A 23,131-nucleotide genomic window follows, 5' to 3' on the forward strand; every position below is an offset into this window, starting at 1 on the left:
TTAGGTTGTTCACAGATGCTTGTAGGTCGCTGGGGCCTAATGCATTAGTTAGAGACGGTTCATTAATCCATATGCGTTGATGTGCACATATACTGAACTTGATAGTCAGAGATGGCCTAGCAAAGGTAAATGAAAGCATTGTAGCCATTAGGAATGCAATTAGGTATGTAAGATCATCAGGTGATAGGTTGAAATCATTTAAGTTGAGGGTTGAGACAGGTAAGTGTGGTAGAGGAAGCTTGTCTTTAGACTGTGTGACAAGGTGGAACAGCACATATCTCATGCTAACAAATGCTTTGAAATTTAGAGTTGCATTTGAGAAGTTACTCGCAGAAGACAAGCTCTATAATGACTACTTCCAGGAATCAGAAGAAGAGAATGGAGAGAGTGGACCAGAGGGTGCAAAGAAGAGGGTTGGACCTCCTACTTCAAAAGGCTGGGATGATGTGCAAAGGTTAGTGAAGTTCTTAAAGATCTTTTTCAACTGCACCTTGGCTTTTTCAGCCACTAAGACAGTTACTTCTACAATCTGTTACCATGAGATAGTGCTTATTGAAAGAAGTTTGATTAATTTGAGCATCAATGATGATCAAGAGTTGCGGCTTGAAGCAATGGATATGAGGGCCAAACTTGAGAAGTATTGGGATGGACTGATCAATATGAATCCACTAGTGATCATTGCTAGTGTGTTTGATCCTAGGAACAAGATGCAGTTTGCTAATATCTGCTTTGACAAGCTTTATGGGAAGGATAGTTTGGAAAGTGACCATCTGAAAAGCTCCATTAAGAAGCTGATGAAGAACTTGTTTGAAGAGTATGTGCAGAGATTATGTAACAACTCTCAAGCTGAAAGTACAGGAAACAAGAGTGGAGAAGTTGATGATTTGGCACCGCTTTTTAAGGATGATGATGAATTAGAAAGTAGGGATTCATTGTATGATGAACTGGCTACAGAGACAGTGAATGATGTAGCCACCAGTGAGCTTGACATTTACTTGTTGGAAAAGGCTGTGCCAAGGCAAAAAAACAGATTGGGTATGGACTATGATGTCTTATCATGGTGGAGACGCAACAGCCATAAGTTTCCAGTCTTGTCAGAGTTTGTGAAAGATGTCCTTGCCATTCAAGTTTCTTCTGTGGCTTCAGAGTCGGCATTCAGTACAAGTGGAAGGATTTTGGATCCTTTCCGGAGTTGTCTATCCCCTCACATGGTTGAATCTCTCATTTGCACACAACAATGGTTGAGGAATACCATTCATCAAGAGAAGCTTGCAAATTTGGTTCAAATGCTAGAAGAATTGGATTTCCATGAGTCCTTGGGTACTCAAATTTCTTGTTTCTTATAGTCTTTCTATGATTTACTAATTTTACTTCATATCTTATTGACTTATTTCATTATTTTCAGTTGCAGGATCCAAAACAGTGGCTGATGATGCAAACTTGCCGCCGTGATCACTTGAAGGGCTCTGTCTTTTTGGACCATCACCATGTGTACCCAAACTTGTCTCTCTCTCTCTCTCTCTCTCTCTCTCTCTCTCTCTTTAACTATTAACTCTCTATTTCTGATATTATGTCTTTTGAACTTATGAAATATGAATGTTGTTTGTTTACTTTTGAACTATTGGTAATGCCTTTTGGATGTTGTTTGATCAATGGTGATGAATGATGATATTATATTTCTTATGATTTTTGTTTGTTTGATTGCATATTGATGAATTGATGATAATAGCAGGTAGATATAAGTAGAAATGGTGATTTTTGGTTGCATACACATGTATTTCGGTTTAAATCGGTTAAATTTTGAAAAACCGAAATAACCGGTTTCCGAACCGACCGAACCGAAATCAAATTCGGTTATCTTCGGCAATATTTAAAATTTCACAATTAACCCGAAACCCGAACAAACCGACCCGACCCGACCCGAAAACCCGAACTCGCAGGTCTACTTTCAATAATCAAATATGGATAGATAAGAAGTACAGTTATATATTTATTTTAAACAAGATTTTATTCATATAATGATATGGACCATATGGTGTGTATTATTGTAATACACAAAAATAAAATATTTTTGACGTACTTGTTTTTTCTTTGATTTTTCATCAGTATATTGTTGATCAGAACCCTAACTTTCACTAATACCTTTTCTTTCCTTAGACGGTTCAATTTTTTCATGGGGTTAATGAACTGGGCTTCTTGTTTTTTTTGTTAGCTTACTATTCTATTTTAGGATAAAAGAGTTCAAATAGTTGCATATAGATGAATGATTGGAAAAATTTGAGTGAACATCATTCAACTCATTCTTTTCCAAAATATTAAATGAATGGGTGAACAATTTTCCTTTATAATTTGTATATTTTTCTATTTTTTTTTGTTGAATTAATTTTCCAACTTATTCATCTCAAATGGTTAAAAATGATATGAATGGTCATTCAACTATTTATTTATGGGTCCAAATGGTTGCATATAGATGAATGATTGGAAAATTTTGAGTTAAAAAAAAAAGTTGAACATCATTCAATTCATTTCTCTGTGAACTGGTAGATAAATTGGTTGAACAATTTTTCTTTATAATTTATTTAGTTTTCTAATTTTTTTGGTTGGATAACTTAAATTAAATTTCCAACTTATTCATCTCAAATGATAAAAAATGAGATGAATGGTCATTCAACTCTTACAACTTCTTATTTTACAACTTCTTATTTGTAAAAATGTGTTTTACAAATTTCCATTTGCATATGTTTTTGCAAGGAATGAGTTGAATGATATTTAACTAAATTTTCTTCAACTAAAATTTTTTCAACCATTCATCTTGAGACAACTATTTGCAGTCTATGCACTATTTTTTGTCTATGAACAAATACAAAAAATCTATAAAAAAATAAAATCAACAGTATGTCACTTAATTTCAATTTTGTTTTTAAAAAAACTGATGGAGTAGTTGAGAAGAAATCTTGAAACATGGATCTTGTTAAGTTATATTATCATTACAGTATTACACCTTAAAAGAAAATTGTATATTTAAAACTGGCTTTCTCACATTTCAAAATTATCATCACAGTATTAGACCTTATATCACATAATTTATGACAGATGAGGGAAAAAAAAAAACTCTTACCAAAGAAGATATCAAATAACATGTCTTTGAAGAGTTTATGGAAGAAGTCGTGAAAGAGTTATACCTCCCAACTCACAGTGATCTTGTGAAGTTTAATCATTGTGACCGCAATGGGTGTCATATTTCCTATTGGAGATGGCTTATTCTTTGTCTATATACATTCGAATGAAAAAGAGGTCGATGTAGAATTCTTTATAGAATATATAACTGACAACGTACATATTAACAAAATATTTATAAATGAAAAAGAATTTGTGTGGTTTGTGGGATGAGGAAGAAGTTGGTCCCGAGAAATATTATAATGTCATTCAGAAGAAGAAGCAAGAGAAGAAGAAGATGGAAGGAAAATAAATAAAATTAGGTTAGTGGTTTAAATTTGTGTTTGAATTTATGAATATTTAGGGAGATTAATCAAACAAATTTATTCTTTGTAGTTGTTTATTTTGGAAAACCAAAGAAATTGTTCCTTTATTGATTTTGTATGAAGGGAATGAAAACTTGATTTTGTGTTCTCACAATCAACCGATTATGTTGTTGTTTTTACGTTGTTTGATGATTGTGAAGAGAGCTTAGTAGTAGAGACTTCTTTTGAGGAAATTTCTCGCAATGAGTGAGGAAATTTCTTTTGAGACTTTGCCATTGCCGAGAATATAATTGTATCAATATAATCTTGATCTCTTATCTCTATCAATACAATTTAGTATGATTCAACTAAATTCTCATGAAACAACTTGAAAAAAAGCTGAAAAAGCTGAGCACTGAATTTCAGTTTCATTTCTAAATCATCTCTTTTGATATTTTCTGCAAAATCTCTACAACATCTCTACAACAAAGGAAATTTGATGAGGATATGTGTATTTTTTAAAAAGAATCTCACGATTTTGGCTATTTTTATGAAAAACACTAAAACTATTATATATATATATATATATATATATATATATGCAAATTTACATGATTATTAATTTCTGATTTTATTGGGACTATATTTTTATATAGAAATTTCAAAAAACTTATTATCTTATTATCTTATCGAATTTGGTTAATGTTTACACATGCCCGACTCGGGACCGGTAAAATTTATTAATTTATTAATTTATTATGTTTATTAATTTATCGAGGATTAATTTATAGACGTTCTACTGTACTTTAATAAGAGATCAAAAATGTATATATTGATACAATTCTCCTTTTACATTCTACTTTGATAAGAGACCAAGATTTTGGTGCTCTACTTCGGTTTAATCTAAAGTTGATCATGCAGTGACACCTTGGCTGGTTGCAACGATGCATCCACCATGATCGAGCTGGGAGAAAGATAGCTGAAGTAGGAATGTTCAAGAAAAGCTTTCACCTCAAATTGTCCAATAATTTTTTTGTTATTAATTATTGATTCTATAGATTTATTTCTTTTCTTGTAAAGAAATATTAATGTTTGTATTTGTTCAGATTTGGTTTGGTTGTTGTGTAAAGAATTGTAATCACCTTTTGTTGTGTAAAGAAACACATTGTAATCACCTTTCTATCAGTCCCCTATTTAATAACAATATTTTGGACCAATATATACGAGCAGTCTAATGATACAACTCTATGGAACATTGGTCGATTACAGAAACATAACTTGATTCACAAGTTTAATAAAAAATCCACCTATTCATTAATAAGGAAACATATAAAAATGTCAATCTCTCGATATTTCTAACAAAAAGAGTAACAAAGAAAAAGCAGGCACAAAAATGGAGGAAGAAGAGAAAAACCCTAGTTCGATCGACATAGTTGCAGATCTACTGGAAGATATATTCCTTCAACTTCCCTTAAATTCCATTCTGTTGAAATAACACCAAATTGTTTTTTTAAAAACACGTACCATTTAGTATTATAGTGTCTCATATTAAATTTGTTTTTATTAGTATACTATCAAATTTAATATTTATATATTTATTTTAAATCTCAGTGATAGTAGTATTATTTTCTAACAAGAATTTATTTTCAATATTTGAAGATACTAATCTTATTTTTAACAAAAGTTGCACAAAATACTAATCTTATTTTTAAAATATTTTTGATAAATTTTTTAGATAACTGTATTTTTAATATGAATCAATTTTCATACTGATTTAGATATTTTGTGCAAATTAATATGAAACATACGTATTATTAAAAATGAAAAGATACAAAAATATTGACGGTATATTTATTTTTAGTTGATGGAAAACATTTTAATTATACTACTAAATGGAAAATACAAATAAAATAATATCTATACTAGTATTTTTGAAGTACATTTTTACTGGGTGTGGCAAAATACATTTGGATACAATGGATATCTGATCCGTTTACAAATTTTGGTTATAAAATATTTGTTGGGTCATATTATATCTAACTCAATTCATACATCAGATATTTCATATTTAATAATTTAGATATTTAGAAAATTTGATTAAGATTTAAAATTATGATTCTCCTATCATCTTTGTTTGATTTGTTTTTAACTGTTTGAATCATCATATAATATATAAAATAAAATAAAAAATCAAATTTTTTCTGCATATACTGTGATTCGAAATTTTAAAAACGGACATATATTATCCAATTGAAGAAAAATGTGTGTTCAATGTTCCACATTGACTAAAATATTTAGACAATGATTCAGAATCATATCATAAATAAGATCATCATTAATAAAATAAATGAATTTTTTTGGCGGGACAGATTTTTGAATCAAAAATAATAATAATAAATTAAAATATTATTAATCTGCCGCTTCAATACGGATTAAATCCTTAATTTTTTTAATACCACCAATATTAGACATATCAAATCAATCTCATTTTGAAAAGATTAAATAAAACCAAATATTGTCCTTGGTATAATGTTACTTAATAACAATTGTAAACTATAAAATATAAAAATCTTAGAGAATGATACAATTTACAAACTTTTATATATAATAATTAACGTTAATTTTTTAAATTATTACTTTTAGAAAACAAATCACAGGACAAGTTAAGAAATTACAGGACAGTTTAAATTTCGGAATGGGTTTATATGTGAACGAGTTTGAATCAATATTTATAAAATTTTAAAATATCATTAACATTCCACTTTAATACAGATTAAATCTTTAGTTTATTAAAATATAAATGTTTTAGAGAATGATACAATTTGTAAAATTTTATATATACTAAATAATCATTAAATTTTAAAATCACTTCTTTTAGAAAACAAATCACGGGACGGGTTAAGAAATTACGGGACAGGTTATGTTTCGGAACGGGTTTATATGGCGGACGGGTTTGAATTAACATTTATAAAATTTTACAATATTATTAACATGCTGCTTTAATACGGGTTAAATCCTCAATTTATTAACAATTTTCCCGTGGAATGGTATACCGTTACTTGATAACAAATATTTTATAAAAAGATACAATTTGCAAAATTTTATATATACTACTTTAAAAAATAAATCATCCTGCAATGTACTGTGTGTGAAAATCTAGTTTTTAGTGTTTTGTGAACAGTTTCACCAAATATAGTGTAATACCGTTCACAAAACACTAAAAAAAATTGGTGCAGATTTTAGCGTTGTATCGAAGAGTAATTTACACCAAATTTAGTGTTATACGCATAAGTGTGTGTGAGAAAACTACTATATGTATGATTGTGTGTGAGTGTAGTAAAAAACGAGAATGAGTTTCTAGTAAAACAATTTCTTGTGTTTACGTTTAACAAAGAGAGTAAGAGAGAATGAGTGAACAAATCTGAAATAGAGTGGATATTTCAACAATAATATGTATGTATAAATTCCGTGTAGCCTAAAGCAGAGAAGCTCTGCTTCAATGTTGTAGTTTATGGAGTGCTCTGGTGAAGATACGAAGTGTCCGTACTGTGAAGGTCTTGGCACATTTACTTATAATCAAGGTTTATGTTTTATATACACAGACACATTACATACTTAAATCATATAATCATAAATGTTTATTATGAATACAAATGTACTTCTTCTTCTGTATATCAGTTTGAAGTATGATCTTTGCATTACTCTTGTTTCAAAGAAGATATGTTTAATATAGTTAAAAACATAAATTAGCTGGGAGACTGATGAGAGATTCTAGCAAATTTTCTGCAAAATTATATATCAGTCTTACAGAGATTATATAAAAATAGTTTTTTGATGTTTGAAAGGTTTAAAAGTGAAGACAAGACTCTAGACTCTTAAAACAATTCCAAATTAATTTTTGAGATGGAATAGTGACTCTAACAATCCCAATTTTGGTTAGTCAGCTTGAAATTGCTGCAGTGTTCGTCGACATTTAAAAGTTTGACGTAGTTAGGTTGACGCAGGCAGAAAGTGGAACTCAAAGGGACACAGAAAGCTTCAGAATTTGTGAGAAAAATGCTTTGATCCCCGATGTCTTGAGTGTAAACAGCGTTTCCTTCTTCGTCTACCCTGAACACCATTATTGCTTCTGTTTTAATTCTCGGAATACCTTGGAGGATCTCTGCGGTCTTCCTGTACAACTTAACCAAGAAAGTTTCACTGGTGGTTAATGACTCCACCAAGTGTTCGCTTGTGTAGCACGAATCGAGAAGGTCTCGTTTTGTCTCGGACAACTTGGGAAACCGCAAGATCTGGAACTTAGGGTTGTTGCAATGTTTGTGGAGATCCCATGATCCGATGAGGTGGCCTCCAGAACCGGCTATGCGAAACATGTCATCTTTCTTGGAAAACATGACAGGAGAGGAGAAGAAGCAGGGGTCTGTGATTCTGGTGTTGATCCACTTGGAGTTGCTTCGAGCGGGTCTGCAAAAGCTAAGTTGAGGCCCCAAGAACTTGACAGCCACAACACAGTCCTCTTCTTCTGGGAAAGACGAAGACATGGCCACGTTGGTGACATATTGGGTTTGGCAATAAGGCAGGGTTACAAGAGGAGGCAGCGAAATACGTTTCGGATCTGTTTCATTGTTTATATTTATTTCTCGGAGACGCAACACGCCGTCCTTCAACGTAGGTAGCCATCCATTGGATGATCCTATCGTTCCCATTTCCTTACGCAACTCTCTACACAGCTTTGCATCTTTCCCTATCACCTCGTCCCACTCTTTGAAAGAACCGTAGTGATGAACACCACAAGGCCTCCTAATCGTGGCCATTCCGCGATCACCTCCACATGGATCAGCGCAGATCAAGACAAAAGAATGACAATCACTTTGCAACACCAAAGATGATAGGGCATTAGATGGATGAGGAGAGGATCTCACCAGCACAGGCTTCCGAAAGCAGAGCTTCGAGGGCTGATTGAGAAGCAAAGACATGAATAAAGGACGAGAATTAACAAAAATAGAAGAGAAAAAACCTTATTGAAGAATTGATGATCTTCTCCACCAAAACCATCCATTAATACCGATGGAAGACTTGTTACCCAAGTTTCTCATCTCCAAGAATTATTGTTCTTTAGAGAAAATATCAACACCGTATAATATCGAATAATTAATAACGTTCTTCGACACGTCAAAAACAAAATCGTGTAAAATCTCTCTGTTACCAATTACCAATATCAGTTGTTTTTAATTCTAATACTTTCATGTTTTATGAATTGAATATACCCACTATATTTTGCTTAGCACCATTATGAATAGAAATTACGTCGAATCTCTCTACTACAGTCTACAGATGCTACTTTTAATCCTCTAATTATCTAATTATTTAATTTAACACGTTTAATATTTCATTTGAAGTAGAAGGAAACAATACTTTGGAGACTTGACACCAAAAAATATGAACATGCGAAAGCCTAGGAAAAAACAAGCAACATCTCATAAGTATCGACTGTTTTGAAGAGGAAGAAAAAAACGTTGTCACGAACTTGAAGTAGACTTGCGCATATTACAAGATTAGTATACTCTATTGTTTTCAATTTAAATAATGTTTAAGGTTGTTGGACCAAATTAAAAAAATATACTAGCAGTCTAATGAAGGTATGGCCATACAGAAACATAAATTGATTCACAAGTTTAATAAAAAATTTACCTATTTACCAATAAGGAAATTTTAAAAATGTCAATCTCTCGATATCTCTAACAAAAAGAGTAACAAAGAAAAAGCAGGCACACGAATGGAGGAAGAAGAGAAAAACCCTAGTTCGATCGACATAGTTTCAGATCTACTGGAGGATATATTCCTTCGACTTCCCTTGAAATCCATTCTAATTTCGAAAAGCGTCTCAAAACGATGGAGATCAATTCTTGAATCGAAGACGTTCGTGGAGAGACGAATGAGTCTTCAAAAGAAGCGCAAAATCCTGGCTGCTTACAACTGCAAATGCGGCTGGGAGCCTAGGCTCCTCCCCGGGTCGTCGCGGTGCAAAGGGAATGAAGAGATGGTCTATCTGCACTACAACGCCGCACGACCCTCGTTGAGTTGCGACGGTTTGGTCTGCATTCTCGAACCACATTGGATCGACGTTTTGAACCCCTGGACAAGGCAACTCCGGCGATACGGATACGGATTTGGACCCATAATCGGAGTATGGTCGGCTTTCTCTCCGGGAAATTGGGCAATGGGATTTGGTAAAGACAAAGTTACCGGAAGCTATAAAGTAGTGAAGATGTGTTTATTATCTTTCAGTCAAATTAGGGTACGTGATCCTGAGGTGGAATATAGTGTTCTTGATGTTGAAACTGGTGAATGGCGGATGTTGAGTCCACCTCCTTGTAAGGTCTCTGCCGTAAAAAGATCTGTGTGTGTGAATGGATCGATTTACTGGTTACAAAACATTATTGATAGGGTTTGCAAAATACTAGCCTTGGATCTTAACAAAGAAGAGTTCCATAATGTCTCTGTTCCGGCTATGAGTGCCACACAAGAAACCCATATAGTGAACCTTGAAGACCGCCTGGCCATAGCCAATACCGATACTAAGGCTGAATGGAAACTAGAGATTTGGATTTTGGAGCATGGATGCAGAAGTAAAAACATGGACCAAGACTTACTCTATAAGTTTAGAGAATAGAGTTGCTTCCCGGGAAAGGCAGAACAGGTGGTTCACACCGGTGTCTGTTTCTAAGCAAGGAAATATTGTCTTCTATGATAATCACAAGAGACTCTTCAAGTATTATCCACGGAAAACTGAGATTCTCTATCTCTCCGCAGACACTTGTGTTATATCTCCTTTCTTTGAAAATTTAGCACCACTTCCTCTGAAACCAACTCTTCTGTATCCTCATCCGCGCTGGAGATCCAAATGCCCCCTGTTTTCGAGACCAAATGTATTTAGGATCGTAGATATTATCTTAACCACTCTAGTAGTAGTAGGTTCTATTTGGTCACCACTCTTATTTAGTGTCAGACAATAGTTTGGTTCTACATCTTAATATATAAGATTTATTTTGCTAACTCCTTTCTCTTCCTCTTTCGGTTCTTATCTTGCCTTGTGACACAAGCAGATTTGGTTACCTTAATCCATTATATTTGAAAAGCATTCACAAATCACAACAAACCCACTAATACTTTCGTTCACAAATCCTTAAAACAGATCTTTAGTTGGAACAGTGGCGGTTGAACCGGTTTGATCAGAGGTAGTTGTGTTCGTGGCGGCAAGACCCTCAAGCATTCTGATTATCTCCGCCGTATCGTCTAAATAGTATTTTGCTTTGCTTGGCTTTTGTCCAACGGTGCAAGCGAATATCTCAGCCACAGGAGACAAAGCTGGACCATCTTTTGCAGTCATTATCACCTCAAACATATCCTCATCAGACCGATCATCGCCGACGCAGAGAATGAAATCCAAAAGTTTCCCTTTTTCTTGCATCGTTGTTAGAAGCCTCTCCGCCACAAGACCTTTGTTCACGCCCTGTTTTTTGGATTGGAACAACAAAAAAGTTTAGCTATCAGAACTTTCATTCTTGAAACTTGAGATTTGAAAAGAGAAAACAGACAATAAACCAACTCTTTTAACGTCTGACCTGTGGTTTAACTTCAACGAGTTGTTGTCCAGTCTTGACAGAGACTGGATCATTGGTAAGCACGCTTTCGAGGTGTTCCATAAGCTCTTTGGCTTGACAAGATCCAAAATCAGGATCTGCGAATTGATAATTCCAAACGAGAGCAGTCTCTTTAGTCTCTATTGTTGATCCATCTGTAGTCTCTGTGTACAGTCTCATCACTGGCTCTGCTATTTGTTTCCACTCAAAACCCGATACCAAACTCGACGTTTCCCAGTCTGTTCCATCATTTGGCCTGTCCTCATTATGAACAAAAAGATCATGATGAATTTATATCCAAAACATCCATCTTTCAATAATGAGACTGAAAAAATATATGAAAGCAGCTCCCATGTGCAATAACCATAACTTTATTATCCAAAAGTTTGATCTTTTCAAGAAGATATGAAAGCAGCCGCAAAATGTAAAATCTAACTTTAATATCCCAAAGTTGGATCTTTTCATGTAATCTTATTGAAAATCAAGAAATCCCATACGAAAATCGTATCTTTATATCCAAAAGATTGATCTTTTCAAGTAATCTTGATAAAATTCAAGAAGATAAGAAAAAGCAACTTTACTTTATATCCAAAAATCGATACTTTCAAGTGCTCTTAGTAGTATTAGGAAATGTGAAACCAAGCGTTACCTTATAAAGTAGCCGTGCTCTGCACCCAAACCGAGATCATCACATGAAGAAAACCATTCGGTTAGTGTCTTCCTGTCTTTCCCGCTGACGAGGTACACGATATTCTTGGGATCACTAGACAGGTTGTTCAAGATATTGATTGTTTCACGGCTTGGCGTTGTCCTAATGGACCCTGGCTGTACCATTGTGCCATCATAATCCAACAAAATGGCTCGGTTCTTGGTTCTCTTATAAGCTGAGACAATGTTCTCAATCGAAAGCTTTTTAAAACTCGGATCAAGCGCCACAACTCGAAAGCCTAACCCGAAACCTATCCCCCAACACCTCTTCCTCACATGATCTCCGCAAGCTCTTTCAAGATCTTGTATAAAGCTGCGTGCCCAATACGCAACATCGTGTGTGCTCACATATTTGTGATGCTTCTCATGACGCATCTGCTTCTCTGCTTCTGAAACTATCAATGCATAGTCCATTGCTTCAGTCACAGCATCAATGTTCCACGGATTCACTCTAATGGCGCCGCTTAAAGAAGGAGAACATCCAATAAACTCAGAGACAACAAGCATACTCTTCTTTGCAGCAGAAGGGTCAAGGCCTATAGTCTCGTTGAGTTTCGGATTGCCTTGCCTGCAGATAATGTACTCATAAGGTATAAGATTCATACCATCTCTTACCGCTGTAACAAGACAACACTCTGCAATCACATAGTAAGCAATCCTCTCAAAGAACTGAAGCGGTGTATCAATCAGAACCACGGGTTGGTAGCCCGGCCTTCCAAACATTTCATTGATCCTTTTAACCGTGGCTTCAGTTTCAGACTGAACCTCCTGAACGTCTTTCCCACGACCTCTTGCGGGGTTTGCAATCTGGACAAGTACAACTCGACCTCTCTTCTCGGGATGTTGTGTGAGAAGTTGTTCCATTGCCAAGAGTTTGAGGCTGATTCCTTTGAAGATGTCCATGTCATCGACACCGAGAAGAACTTTCTGATCCAAGAACTGATCTCTTAGCTCAGCAACTTTGGTCTGAGTCTCTGGGAGGTTTAAAATTGACTGAAGCTGGCTGATATGAATCCCCACAGGAAGAATCTTGATACTAACCGTTCGACCATAATACTCAAGCCCTATTGTTCCACGTTTGGACTGATAGGATAAACCAAGCATCCTGCTACAGCAAGAAAGGAAGTGTCTTGCATAGTCAAAGGTATGAAAACCAATCAAATCCGCGTTAAGGAGTGCACGTAAGAGCTCGTTTCGCACTGGAAGAGTACGGTATATCTCAGAGGAAGGGAACGGGCTATGAAGGAAAAAACCAAGCTTTACTCTATTAAACCTCTTCCTTAAGAATGTAGGCAAAACCATTAAGTGATAGTCATGAACCCAAACAAAATCATCATCAGGACTAATCACTTCCATCACTTTATCCGCAAAGATCTTGTTAACCGAAAGGTAAGCTTGCCATAAAGAACGATCAAATCTACCTCCAAGATCAGGCGTTAAGGGAAGCATGTAGTGAAACAAAGGCCATAGATGTTGCTTACAGAATCCATGATAGTACTTAGTGAATAGCTCAGGTGGGAGATAAGCAGGAACACATTTGAAATTCTCAAGCAACCTTTGAGAAACATCATCTTGCTCAACTATATCGATTTGTTCCTTAAGGCAACCAATGTAGACAACTTCCATATCTTCACGCATACCGTCTTTAAGCTGCAAGAGAAGCGAGTCATTGTCCCAACTAAAACTCAATTTACCGGCCGAGTTTCGATGTGATTTAATAGGAAGCTGATTTCCAACGATGATGATTCGATCTTGCGTGACTGAAGAAGGAGCATCAGAGCAGACACTGTTGCTGTTGTTATCATCATCTAGCTCAGATAAGACACCTGTGACAGTTGCTACTCTTGGAAACCTCTTCTTTTCCCGAGAAAACGAATGGAAATTACCAGAAGCAAGATCCAAGAGGTTTGAATAAGATCTTGATACCATATTTCTTGGGTTTATATAAACTCTCTACAGCAAGTGAAGTAGATGCAATGTCTGCAACAGTAAAAACACATCAAAGATCAGAACTTTGATTCATCTGATTTACAAAAGACCAAATCTTTAATCAAAGATCATTCATTTCAAACATTAAGATAAACCAAAAATCTCAGGTAAAGGTTTCCTTTTTACAAAACTGGTAACAGAACAAGTAGATCTCAGACACTAGAACACAAATTAATGGAGACTAAATCTGAAATCAAAAGAACAAATTTCACAAAACCTCAAACAGCTTATATGTAGACAAACCCATGCCGTAGCAACAACAAAAATAAGGAAAAATACCACAGAAAATAATCAAAATGCGTCATAAATGTAATCTCAAGTAGTCAGAAATCATGTTTTATAGTTAAATTTTTTTGAAAAGAAAGCTTAAGCCAGAGCTTACATTGATACAAAAGATCAGAACACAGAGCTCGAGGAAAAATGAAAATAAAAAACAAAACTTTGGGTTAATGAAAGTTGGTCAGATTCTACAGTTACATTAGATGCAAAGAAGATGATCAGAAAAAAAGGAAAAAGGAAAAAAAAAAGCTCACTTTTTTGGAGTAATGGAAGTGAGTGTGTGAGTGCGAAGTCTGCGAGAGAGAGCCTAAAAAGATTCTTTTCTCTGATCTTTCTCTTTGTTCTGCCATTTATTTCTTCACTGTTCTTTTAAACAATAAAAAAAAAAAAGTCTTTTCTTTTCTTTCTTATTTAAAAAATAAAAAATAAAGAAACCTTTTTGTTTTTGTTTTTGGACTTTGGACTTTGAACTTTGCTTTGCTATGCTTTATTTGTTTCTCAAGATTTAACATTTTTGGAAGATTCTCTTCTTCTGCTTTCTCTCCATAGGGCAATAGTCTTCTGGTTTTTATGACCAATTATGTAATGGAAGTAATTGATTGTCCATATGACAATGAGTACACAAGATTTATCAAAAATAATTTTTTCAAAATAAAAATAAAATATTAATACTATTTTTGAATAAGACTACATGCACATTTTTTTTGAACTTCTTATTTTGCTTTGATAATTTTATATATGTTTTAATTATCTTCTTATGTAACTAAATTGATTTTTTTTCTTTGAAAAATATTTATTATACAGGTTTGAATCTGAATGGTGAAGCAACTCAAACATAAACCACTATACTATTAGATATCAGGGTCTATGTGACTTACGTTTTTAAGAAGATATTTAGAAGTGATTATAAACAAACATAGGAGACAAAGATGTATTAAACATATTTAATCACATTCTTTTGTTTTCTTCTTGTACGCATAATTTAAGGTTGGGATTTAGAAATTTGATAGATTTTTTGTTGGGTGTGTAAAATAAGGTAGGCATTAGAATAATGCAAAAAAAAAAGAAAAAAAAAGAAGAAGAGAAATGATACTAATATTGATCAGTGGTCGTTTTCTATAAATAATAATTTGATGTTTAACTTTAATAATTTGTGAGTGAAAAGACAACAAATCTCTTGATGTCTTTGTAGATTGGGGAACACTGGTCGTATATCATTTCTACTACTCCCTCTGTTCCAAAATATAAATGTTGCTAACTAAGAATCTAAATGGTTAAAAGGCAATTGAACTAATGCTGCTATTGTGGTTGGAAGTCATTAATTATAGACTTATAGTGAAGTAAAATATGTAATTAGATTTCCTTTTGAACTTTCTTACCCCGCCGGGGAAGCATTATTCTAATTTCAAAACCTAAACTTATGTGAAGACTGAAGAGGCTCGTAAGTCGAGATAATCATGAAAGAGTATTATCCATCAATCAACCTCAATTTTGTTGACTATGGTTAAATTAAAATCTTAACTCCTGCAGTTACTTTATTATAGTATCTATATATAACAATATTTGAGAAGTGTTTTTGCTGACGTGTCGGACTCTCGGCTCTTGTTGAGTCCTTGATTTTACGTAATTACTTAATTACCTTTAATGAAATCTAATTAATTTTGGAAAAATTAAATTGAATTTCGGAATTAATCAGGAAAAAATAATTTTGGAAACAATAAACATGATAATTAACCAAACAAAAAAAAAAAGGAACAACGAAGTACCAGTTAGGAAGCTTTAATCGAATTCATCGTGTTCTTCGTCGTGTGAATATAATTCTTCTAAACGAAGGCAAAACTTGAAATCCTAACATAAACCATATATTCATAGCAATAACAGAGATCTAATAATTTAGTGATAGAATTTCACCTGTTGATCTGTCGAAGCAGAATAGTCAAGCGTCTCATAGTATCTTGCCCATGTTATGTCTTTAAGACGTCAATACTATCTTGCACCCTATAATTCTAACCAATGAAAAGAACAAATATTTATTACCTTGGATATAGAGTTGACGAAGAAACCTTGGATAAAAACTCGACGAAGAAACTTGTAAGTGTTAATGTATGATGAAGCTTCCATGAACGTGAATTCGTGATCATAATGAAGAAACGTGTGAATGGAGACGGTTGATGGGTTTGTTTTTTTTTTTTTTTTTTTTTTTTCTTTTTTACCTTTTGTGTAAACAGATCCGTTTCATAATTTATCGGAAAAGGAATTATACCAAAAAAAAAAATCGGAAAAGGAAAATATTTATTATAATATTGATATATTTAAGATGATAATGTCAAATATCCGAAAATTATTAATCGGAGCATTAATATAAACATAAAAAATTACTATTCTAACCTTACTCAAATTAATAAGATTTAGATATCCGAAATTAATCATAAACGGCTATTAATTGTTAAACTAATTAAAATAAAGATCAAACGTACCGGAATAGATGAAATTTTTTGGTATGATCGTCGTGTTCGTCGTCGTTTCAATCTAAATATTTGAAAAAAAAAACGAACAAAAAAAATAATATGTAGATCAATGAAAGAGAACCCACCAATTTAGAAACGGTTATCACGCCATCGTATTGTTCGTCGGATGATTATAAGTCTCTAATCCGGAGATTGACTTGAACCCTAACAAAAACATATATTCATAGCATAAAATCGTAAATAGAAGGTAGAAGACCACCTATTAATCGGTTGTAACCTTGTGCAAACTCGATTTAATTTTGACGAATGAAATGTTGGTGTGGTGTCAAAACTTTCTTGGGGAGACTCGAAGATGAGAGAGCTGAAGTCAGAGATAGGCAGAGAGGTTTACGTGTGAATTAAGGTATGGAGTGCTAACGTGAACATGAACGTGAACGGCGGTGATTTTTGCACATAATAGCAATTAGATCGAGTTTTGGAAAAAAATATGGATCAGCGTGACATGACGCATATGGATACCATGCATGTCTATCTATTGTAAATCAAAAATTATATTATTGTTCCGCCTTATTTTTGAAACAGAAAGGAATTTTCCCTTAAATTTTAATATATTTTATAAGATAGTATCAGATATAGTAGTAAATCTAAAATAGTTGTTATTATTCTATATTTTTACGGAAAAAAGTAAATATTATTTTAAATAAACATGGATAACAATGAATAAATGGCAGTTTTACAAATATTTATTATTATGATAGTGATTTGCTTATTAAAATATGTAAATTTTCTTTTCTTTTTTTGTATTTATCGTCGAAAAATTTAGAAACCCTAAATCATGCACAGCCTCCTATTCAATATAAATACCTTGCTCATGGTATTCAATTTCAGATCATAACTAACCCTTGTTTTTTTTGTTCTTTTTTTCAAACTTTTTTTTGCTTCTACCTAATTTTAATTTTTCTTTTTTATTGTAGGGTGGATGTATGGAGGAGACGATGTGAACTGGTGTATGGAAAATTTGGACCTAATTCAATGAATAAACAGGTGATCTTATAGTTTATATGTACAAATTTGATTTTTTTTTTTTTTTTGTATTTATGGTTTCACTATTTTCACCACTAATCAATTTTTATAATCAAAAAGTTTGGTTTCAACTTTTGAGAAGGTAATCATCGATGGTTTGGTATGTTTCTTTTTGTTGTAAAAAGATGAGGTACCTCCCGATTTTGTTGAGGTACATGTTCTTATTATTTTCAAATATGTCTTTTTCAGAAGAAACACTCCACTTTTGATAACACAGTTGCCACAAAGTCAGAAAGATGACTTATTTCAGGGATGAATCTTCAGAGGAGGCTAATTTTTGTCGTTAATACAATTTAAGTATTCCTCTCTTTAGATTCGGGATAACAAACTTGGCTGTTAAATTCAGGAATTACTCTTCGTTGCCAATCTCTCTCCCCAAACTAAAATATTACATATATGGAAGTAGTAACTTAAAGTTTTTGGTATCGAGGTCATTCTAAGGCACTGAGATTCGGACTTTGGTATGTATAGGATTCGTTTTCTATGCACTAAGATTTAATTATTGTTTAATTTATTGGTTTTTAGGTTCCTTTCCATGCTCTGATGCATTTTCGGGTGTGCCAATGGAAGCTTGCATCACTCTTTACTCCAAGTGTAAGTATGCTCTGCATTAGCTTCTTCTGTTCCATTGGTTATTATGGGTTTTGACTTTTGAGAAATATACAACAATTTAAAACCAGGTTTTGTTGTTGATTGGTTCGGTTTGTATACCATATTTTGCTAAATACATATGACCATAAATAAGACCAAAGGAGCTGGGTTAGCTCCTTTGCCAGCTAGGTTGACTTCGTCTCCTCCCCGTCTTGCGGATTTCCGTTATTCAACGGGTATATTTGAGAAGTATACGGTACTAAAACCACAACCATTGATCTTAGCTTGATCGGTTCTTCCCTAGGATTTATACATAAAAGTAAATTGTTTTGTTTAATAATTTTCCATTGTATGAACTTTCGAGACAACAAGTGGATAGGAGTGTAATGTCATCAAAAGTCAAATCAAACACTGTGAGGAACATAATAGACAACGTTGGCTTCTTTCGCAGCTGCTCAACGTTGTCTCTCCCGATGGTCCCAACACTATCTTCTTCTTTTTTTGTCAACATTCAAACGTTGTTTAAAATAAATAAAAATGTTTAACCTTAATCATCTTTCTAGATCTTTAAATGCCTAAAACTTCAACTTAATCAGTCAGCAATCCATCACGTTAATGATTTTGAAAGGAAGACTTTTGTTTTGTTTCGGTTAGTTTTGTTTGTTTAGTATTTTAATCACAAGATAACTCTAATTTCCCATTAGAGTTGTGTTAATTGTGTTGATTATGATTTGGCGTTCCAATTCTGATATTATTTTTATGTTGTAAATCTTAAACTGTTATGTTATTGTTCTATCTTCCTATGTGAGAAAAAAGTAAAATGTTTTAAAATTTTGACATGGATAATAATATAATTGTAAATCTATAATAATTATATTATCATTTTATTTATATTTTTCAAAAAGAAATATATTTATCTTAATAGATTTAATAAGATAATGTCAAATATAGTTATAAATCTAAAAGAGTTATGTTATTATTCCATCCTTTTATGAGAAAAAAGCAGATATTCTCTTAAACTTTTAAATTAACGTGGATAATAATAAATAAATGATAATTTTACTAATATGATAATGATTCGGTTTTAATCTTACCAAAAAACAAATAATGATTCTGTTTTAAAAATATATAAATTTTCTTTGTTTAGTTGTAGATATTGTCATATAAGAAATTCTTAGATCCTCCACTGCCTTAATTTTATGTAAATACCTTGCTTGATATTTAATTTTGATTTGATATCTCCTTGCTTTTTTTTTCGGCACTAACCATTGAATTTTTTATACTGCCATTTAATTCTTGCATAAAAAATATTAATTAATAGTAGTGTTTATTATGAATGCAGGTTTGTTTTCCATAAAAACTAGATTTGATTTATGGAAGCACGTCATTGTTGTGGCTCTTTAGTACTTTCGTTTCTGTTTATGGCTTTGCTTCGGTTGTATGGTTAGTCATCAATCATTGATCTTCTCATTGTTTGAATATTGTTGCATAGGAAAAATCTTCCTTTTTTATGAATCTTTCAAAAGTTGGGTCCATGCTATTCTCAGTGATTGATTACGTTTATTGAATATTTGTGTGCTTCCTCTGCTGATATTCTAATTCATGCTTTATTCGCCGTCTTTGATACACTCCGATTAACCATTGTGGACCTCTAGAGTCTAATTTGCAATATTAATGCAAGTCTCTTTAACTTACGGATTATGAAGAGCATCCTAAGATCGTTTAATTTGATTCAGGCTTTATGTGGCGGCTAATGTTTGGTCTTGGATGTGAATTAGTCTATCATGTTTCTTGGAAGGTAGGAAGCAATCTTGATGTTTACCAAAATCCAATGTGCTCTTTTGTAGCTCAGTTTTGTAATATGTACTAATTATTGTAGAGGGAACCCGAAACAAAGAGACCATATGTATGATTTTATATGCGAAGAGAAGCTCCGAATTTGAAATCGTCTCCACTCCGGTGATATGTGGCCATGGTGTGAAGGAGTCTGGAGCCATGGTTATTTCAGATTCGGACATAACCGTAATTGTTAAACTAATAAAAATAAGATCAAACGTACCGGATTGATGAGAATTTTTGGTGTTCTTCGTCATGTTCTTCGTCGTATGGATCTAACAAAACAAAAAAAAAATATATATACCCCAGAAATTTTTTTTGTTTGTTAATAGAGAGAACCCACCAATTTTGTAGCGTTGATTGTGACATCGAATTGTTTGTCGGATGAATATAAGTCTCTAATCCGGAGACTGAAGTTGAACCCTAACAAAAACATATATTCATAGCATAAAATTCATAAATAAAAGGTAGAGCATCACATAGCTTTTTCTTCAAAGCCAACACATCTCTCTTTGTAGCCGAATTACTCTCCAGTTTGGTATATACTCAAATTTTCCAATGACTTCCTTCTCGAACCTGGAGCGTTTTTGCTTTGCCGGATATTTTTAGGATATGGCTCTTATGTATCTCTTGTGAGTCACTTGATATGTTGTTTAGGTAAAACTTTTGGTTTGAAAGAGAATGATCTACGACAAGCATAATCGGTTATTTGTTATATATGTGGCCATGTTCATATTGCTTTCCTCCACAAGCAATTTTCCAGTTTTGTAGCATTTGATATTTTAAATTTAAAAGCTTCAATACGTTGTATACATGTGTATGTATGTACATATATGAATTATTCTCAGTTGCACATAGTGGTTTCTAAGGGATAGATACTTGCTCTCTGTAACCCTCTCATTTTTAGTACCTATCTTCAGTGTTTACTTTGCTAAGAGCTTCTTGATAGGCATACATCTTTGCAATCTCAGATCAATATACTACAAATACATATACGATACAGTTAAGAAAATGATATTTCTCTTACAACTTTTTATATGGGTTTTATAAACAAGAGATCAACTGAAGGGTTACGCAGCGACCAATGGCGAAGGTAGAGACAAAGATACTACAATAGGGACGATAAATATGACACGATATATACAAAGGAGATGCCTGTTTCTATACCATTGAAATTTTACGTACATAACTACTTCAGAGAGCAAGATGACTTACTTGATAGGTAAGAGATATGGTAAGAGATTATATTTTTCAATTATTTGTTTCCAACTACGAAAAACTCCAGTGACATACAATCTAAAAGCATGAATATGTCATAAAATCAAGAATACAACAAAAACCAGGAAGATGGGCCCAAATTAAAGACCGAAACTGGACGTGGGGAACCCACGGACAGTGGCGGTCGGAGCGTTACAAATATGAAAGAAACGAGGAAGCGTGAATATGTCATAAAACCAAGAGTACTACAAAACCAAGAAGATGTGCTCAAAGAACGAAACTGGACGTGGGAACCCACGGACAGTGGCGGTCGTGGCATTACAAATATGAAAGAAACGAGTAAGCATGAATATATCATAAAATCAAGAGTACGACAAAACAAAGAAGATGGGCCTAAAGACCGAAACTGGACGTGGGGAGCCCACGGACAGTGGCGGTCGGGGCGTTGCTAATATGAAAGAAACGAGTAAGCATGAATATGTCATAAAATCAAGAGTACGACAAAACAAAGAAGATGGGCCTAAAGACCGAGACTGGACGTGGGAACCCATGGACAGTGGCGGCCGTCGGGGCGTTGCTAATATATTGTTGGTTTAAATATATAGATTTTTTATATTTAATTTTATTATATATATCAAGATATAAACACTAATAATTGTTTGTGATTCAAAAACACTATTAATTGTTGATTACTAATAATATATATCAAAAGTTATAGGGTTTTACCATAATTCTATATTAATGTCGTTATAAAAATTAGACTCTTGACAAAATTAAATCAATAAATATCCCTAACTTGATAACCCTAAATATTGATTATTAATTCTGGTCTTAATCAACATACAACCCCGCGCTGGGCGCGGGGACCTCCCCTAGTACTGTATATTTCAACTACTATAAAATATTTAAACCAATTATACGATGTATAATCAGAGAAATAATATACCGTGTCATGCAGGCGCGTAGAGTTTACCTTACATGGATTAAGCAAATGTTTCGAAGAATACAATACATTTCTCTAATCACTATATAATATAATTAATTATTCTTTTGGGGTATGATTTATTGGTTGTCAAGATTCTAAGGGAATGATTTGTTTATATTTTCGTATAGAATTAATTATTAAATCTTTTAATATAATGTCCTTTCAGATTATCAACCCGACAAAGAATATATGGTTAGATTATCAAATTGGTGCAAATTGCCAATATTTTATCAAAATGTTATTGATTAGACTATATATTTCAAAAAGGAGAGATTCTCGCATGTCTCAATGAACTCTCTAGGTTCATCATATCTAATAACTCTAGCAGTTATTTTCATGTATATATCAGTCTTCTCTGATAAGCATATACATTGATTTCTACGTACATATACATACACAAATGAAGTATTGTACGTATAATATACACAAATGATGAGCATATCATTCGATAAATTTCCACCGTTTATATGTGTGGGTGTTGTGTGCGCGACATAGACATATAAGTATATTATATAAGCAGCATTGATGTATGTTTGCATCATTAGGTCCACAAAAGAGTCAAGACCATCATTATAAATGGTAACACGTCCCCACCATATAATACCTACAAATCTACAATAGGCACCACATACATGACATTTGCGTATATGTGTATGTGTGAGAGTTCTTGTCGATACATTTAATTATTCTTCTATAATAATGCATTATATAAACTATTTCTAATAATGGTGGTGATATATGATATCATGTCAACATTATTGGTAATGTTTCTTTAGAAATAATGATTAAAGAAAACATACAAGCTAACTTTACTATAAAATCATCAGCCTAACTCTTCTTTAACAAACGTAATCATTTTCTCAAGAAGAT

At 33.2% G+C, this 23,131-nt stretch overlaps 3 protein-coding genes across 4 annotated transcripts; 1 reads left to right on the top strand and 2 right to left on the bottom strand.

Annotated features, from left to right (window-relative positions):
* Nucleotides 1-7,217: 7,217 nt before the first annotated feature.
* LOC110226952 lies at nt 7,218-8,510 on the bottom strand. The gene has a single exon (XM_021019968.1). The coding sequence runs from the start codon at nt 8,435-8,437 to the stop codon at nt 7,379-7,381; it is 1,059 nt and encodes a 352-aa protein (XP_020875627.1). The 5' UTR covers nt 8,438-8,510; the 3' UTR covers nt 7,218-7,378.
* Nucleotides 8,511-9,222: 712 nt separating this feature from the next.
* LOC9304110 (putative F-box protein At4g17780) lies at nt 9,223-10,480 on the top strand. Its single transcript, XM_002867992.2, is given in 3 exon segments — nt 9,223-10,065; nt 10,067-10,345; nt 10,347-10,480. Coding segments are annotated over 3 exon segments (1,167 nt in total). The 5' UTR covers nt 9,223-9,237; the 3' UTR covers nt 10,407-10,480.
* An 88-nt stretch (nt 10,481-10,568) lies between these two features.
* On the bottom strand, nt 10,569-14,606 carry LOC9304111 (alpha,alpha-trehalose-phosphate synthase [UDP-forming] 5). 2 transcript variants are annotated; one of them, XM_002870040.2, is made up of 4 exons: nt 14,335-14,606; nt 11,754-13,792; nt 11,087-11,360; nt 10,569-10,974 (listed from the first exon to the last, which is right to left on the bottom strand). In XM_002870040.2, the coding sequence occupies exons 2-4, from the start codon at nt 13,739-13,741 to the stop codon at nt 10,648-10,650; spliced, it is 2,589 nt and encodes an 862-aa protein (XP_002870086.1). In that variant the 5' UTR covers nt 13,742-13,792; nt 14,335-14,606; the 3' UTR covers nt 10,569-10,647. The 2 variants fall into 2 exon arrangements, with proteins under 2 accessions (XP_002870086.1, XP_020873926.1); XM_021018267.1 differs by lacking the exon at nt 14,335-14,606 and adding an exon at nt 14,184-14,290.
* Nucleotides 14,607-23,131: the final 8,525 nt, after the last annotated feature.

This window comes from Arabidopsis lyrata (assembly GCF_000004255.2).
Source record: "Arabidopsis lyrata subsp. lyrata unplaced genomic scaffold ARALYscaffold_7, whole genome shotgun sequence".
NCBI classification, from domain to species: Eukaryota; Viridiplantae; Streptophyta; class Magnoliopsida; order Brassicales; family Brassicaceae; genus Arabidopsis; species Arabidopsis lyrata.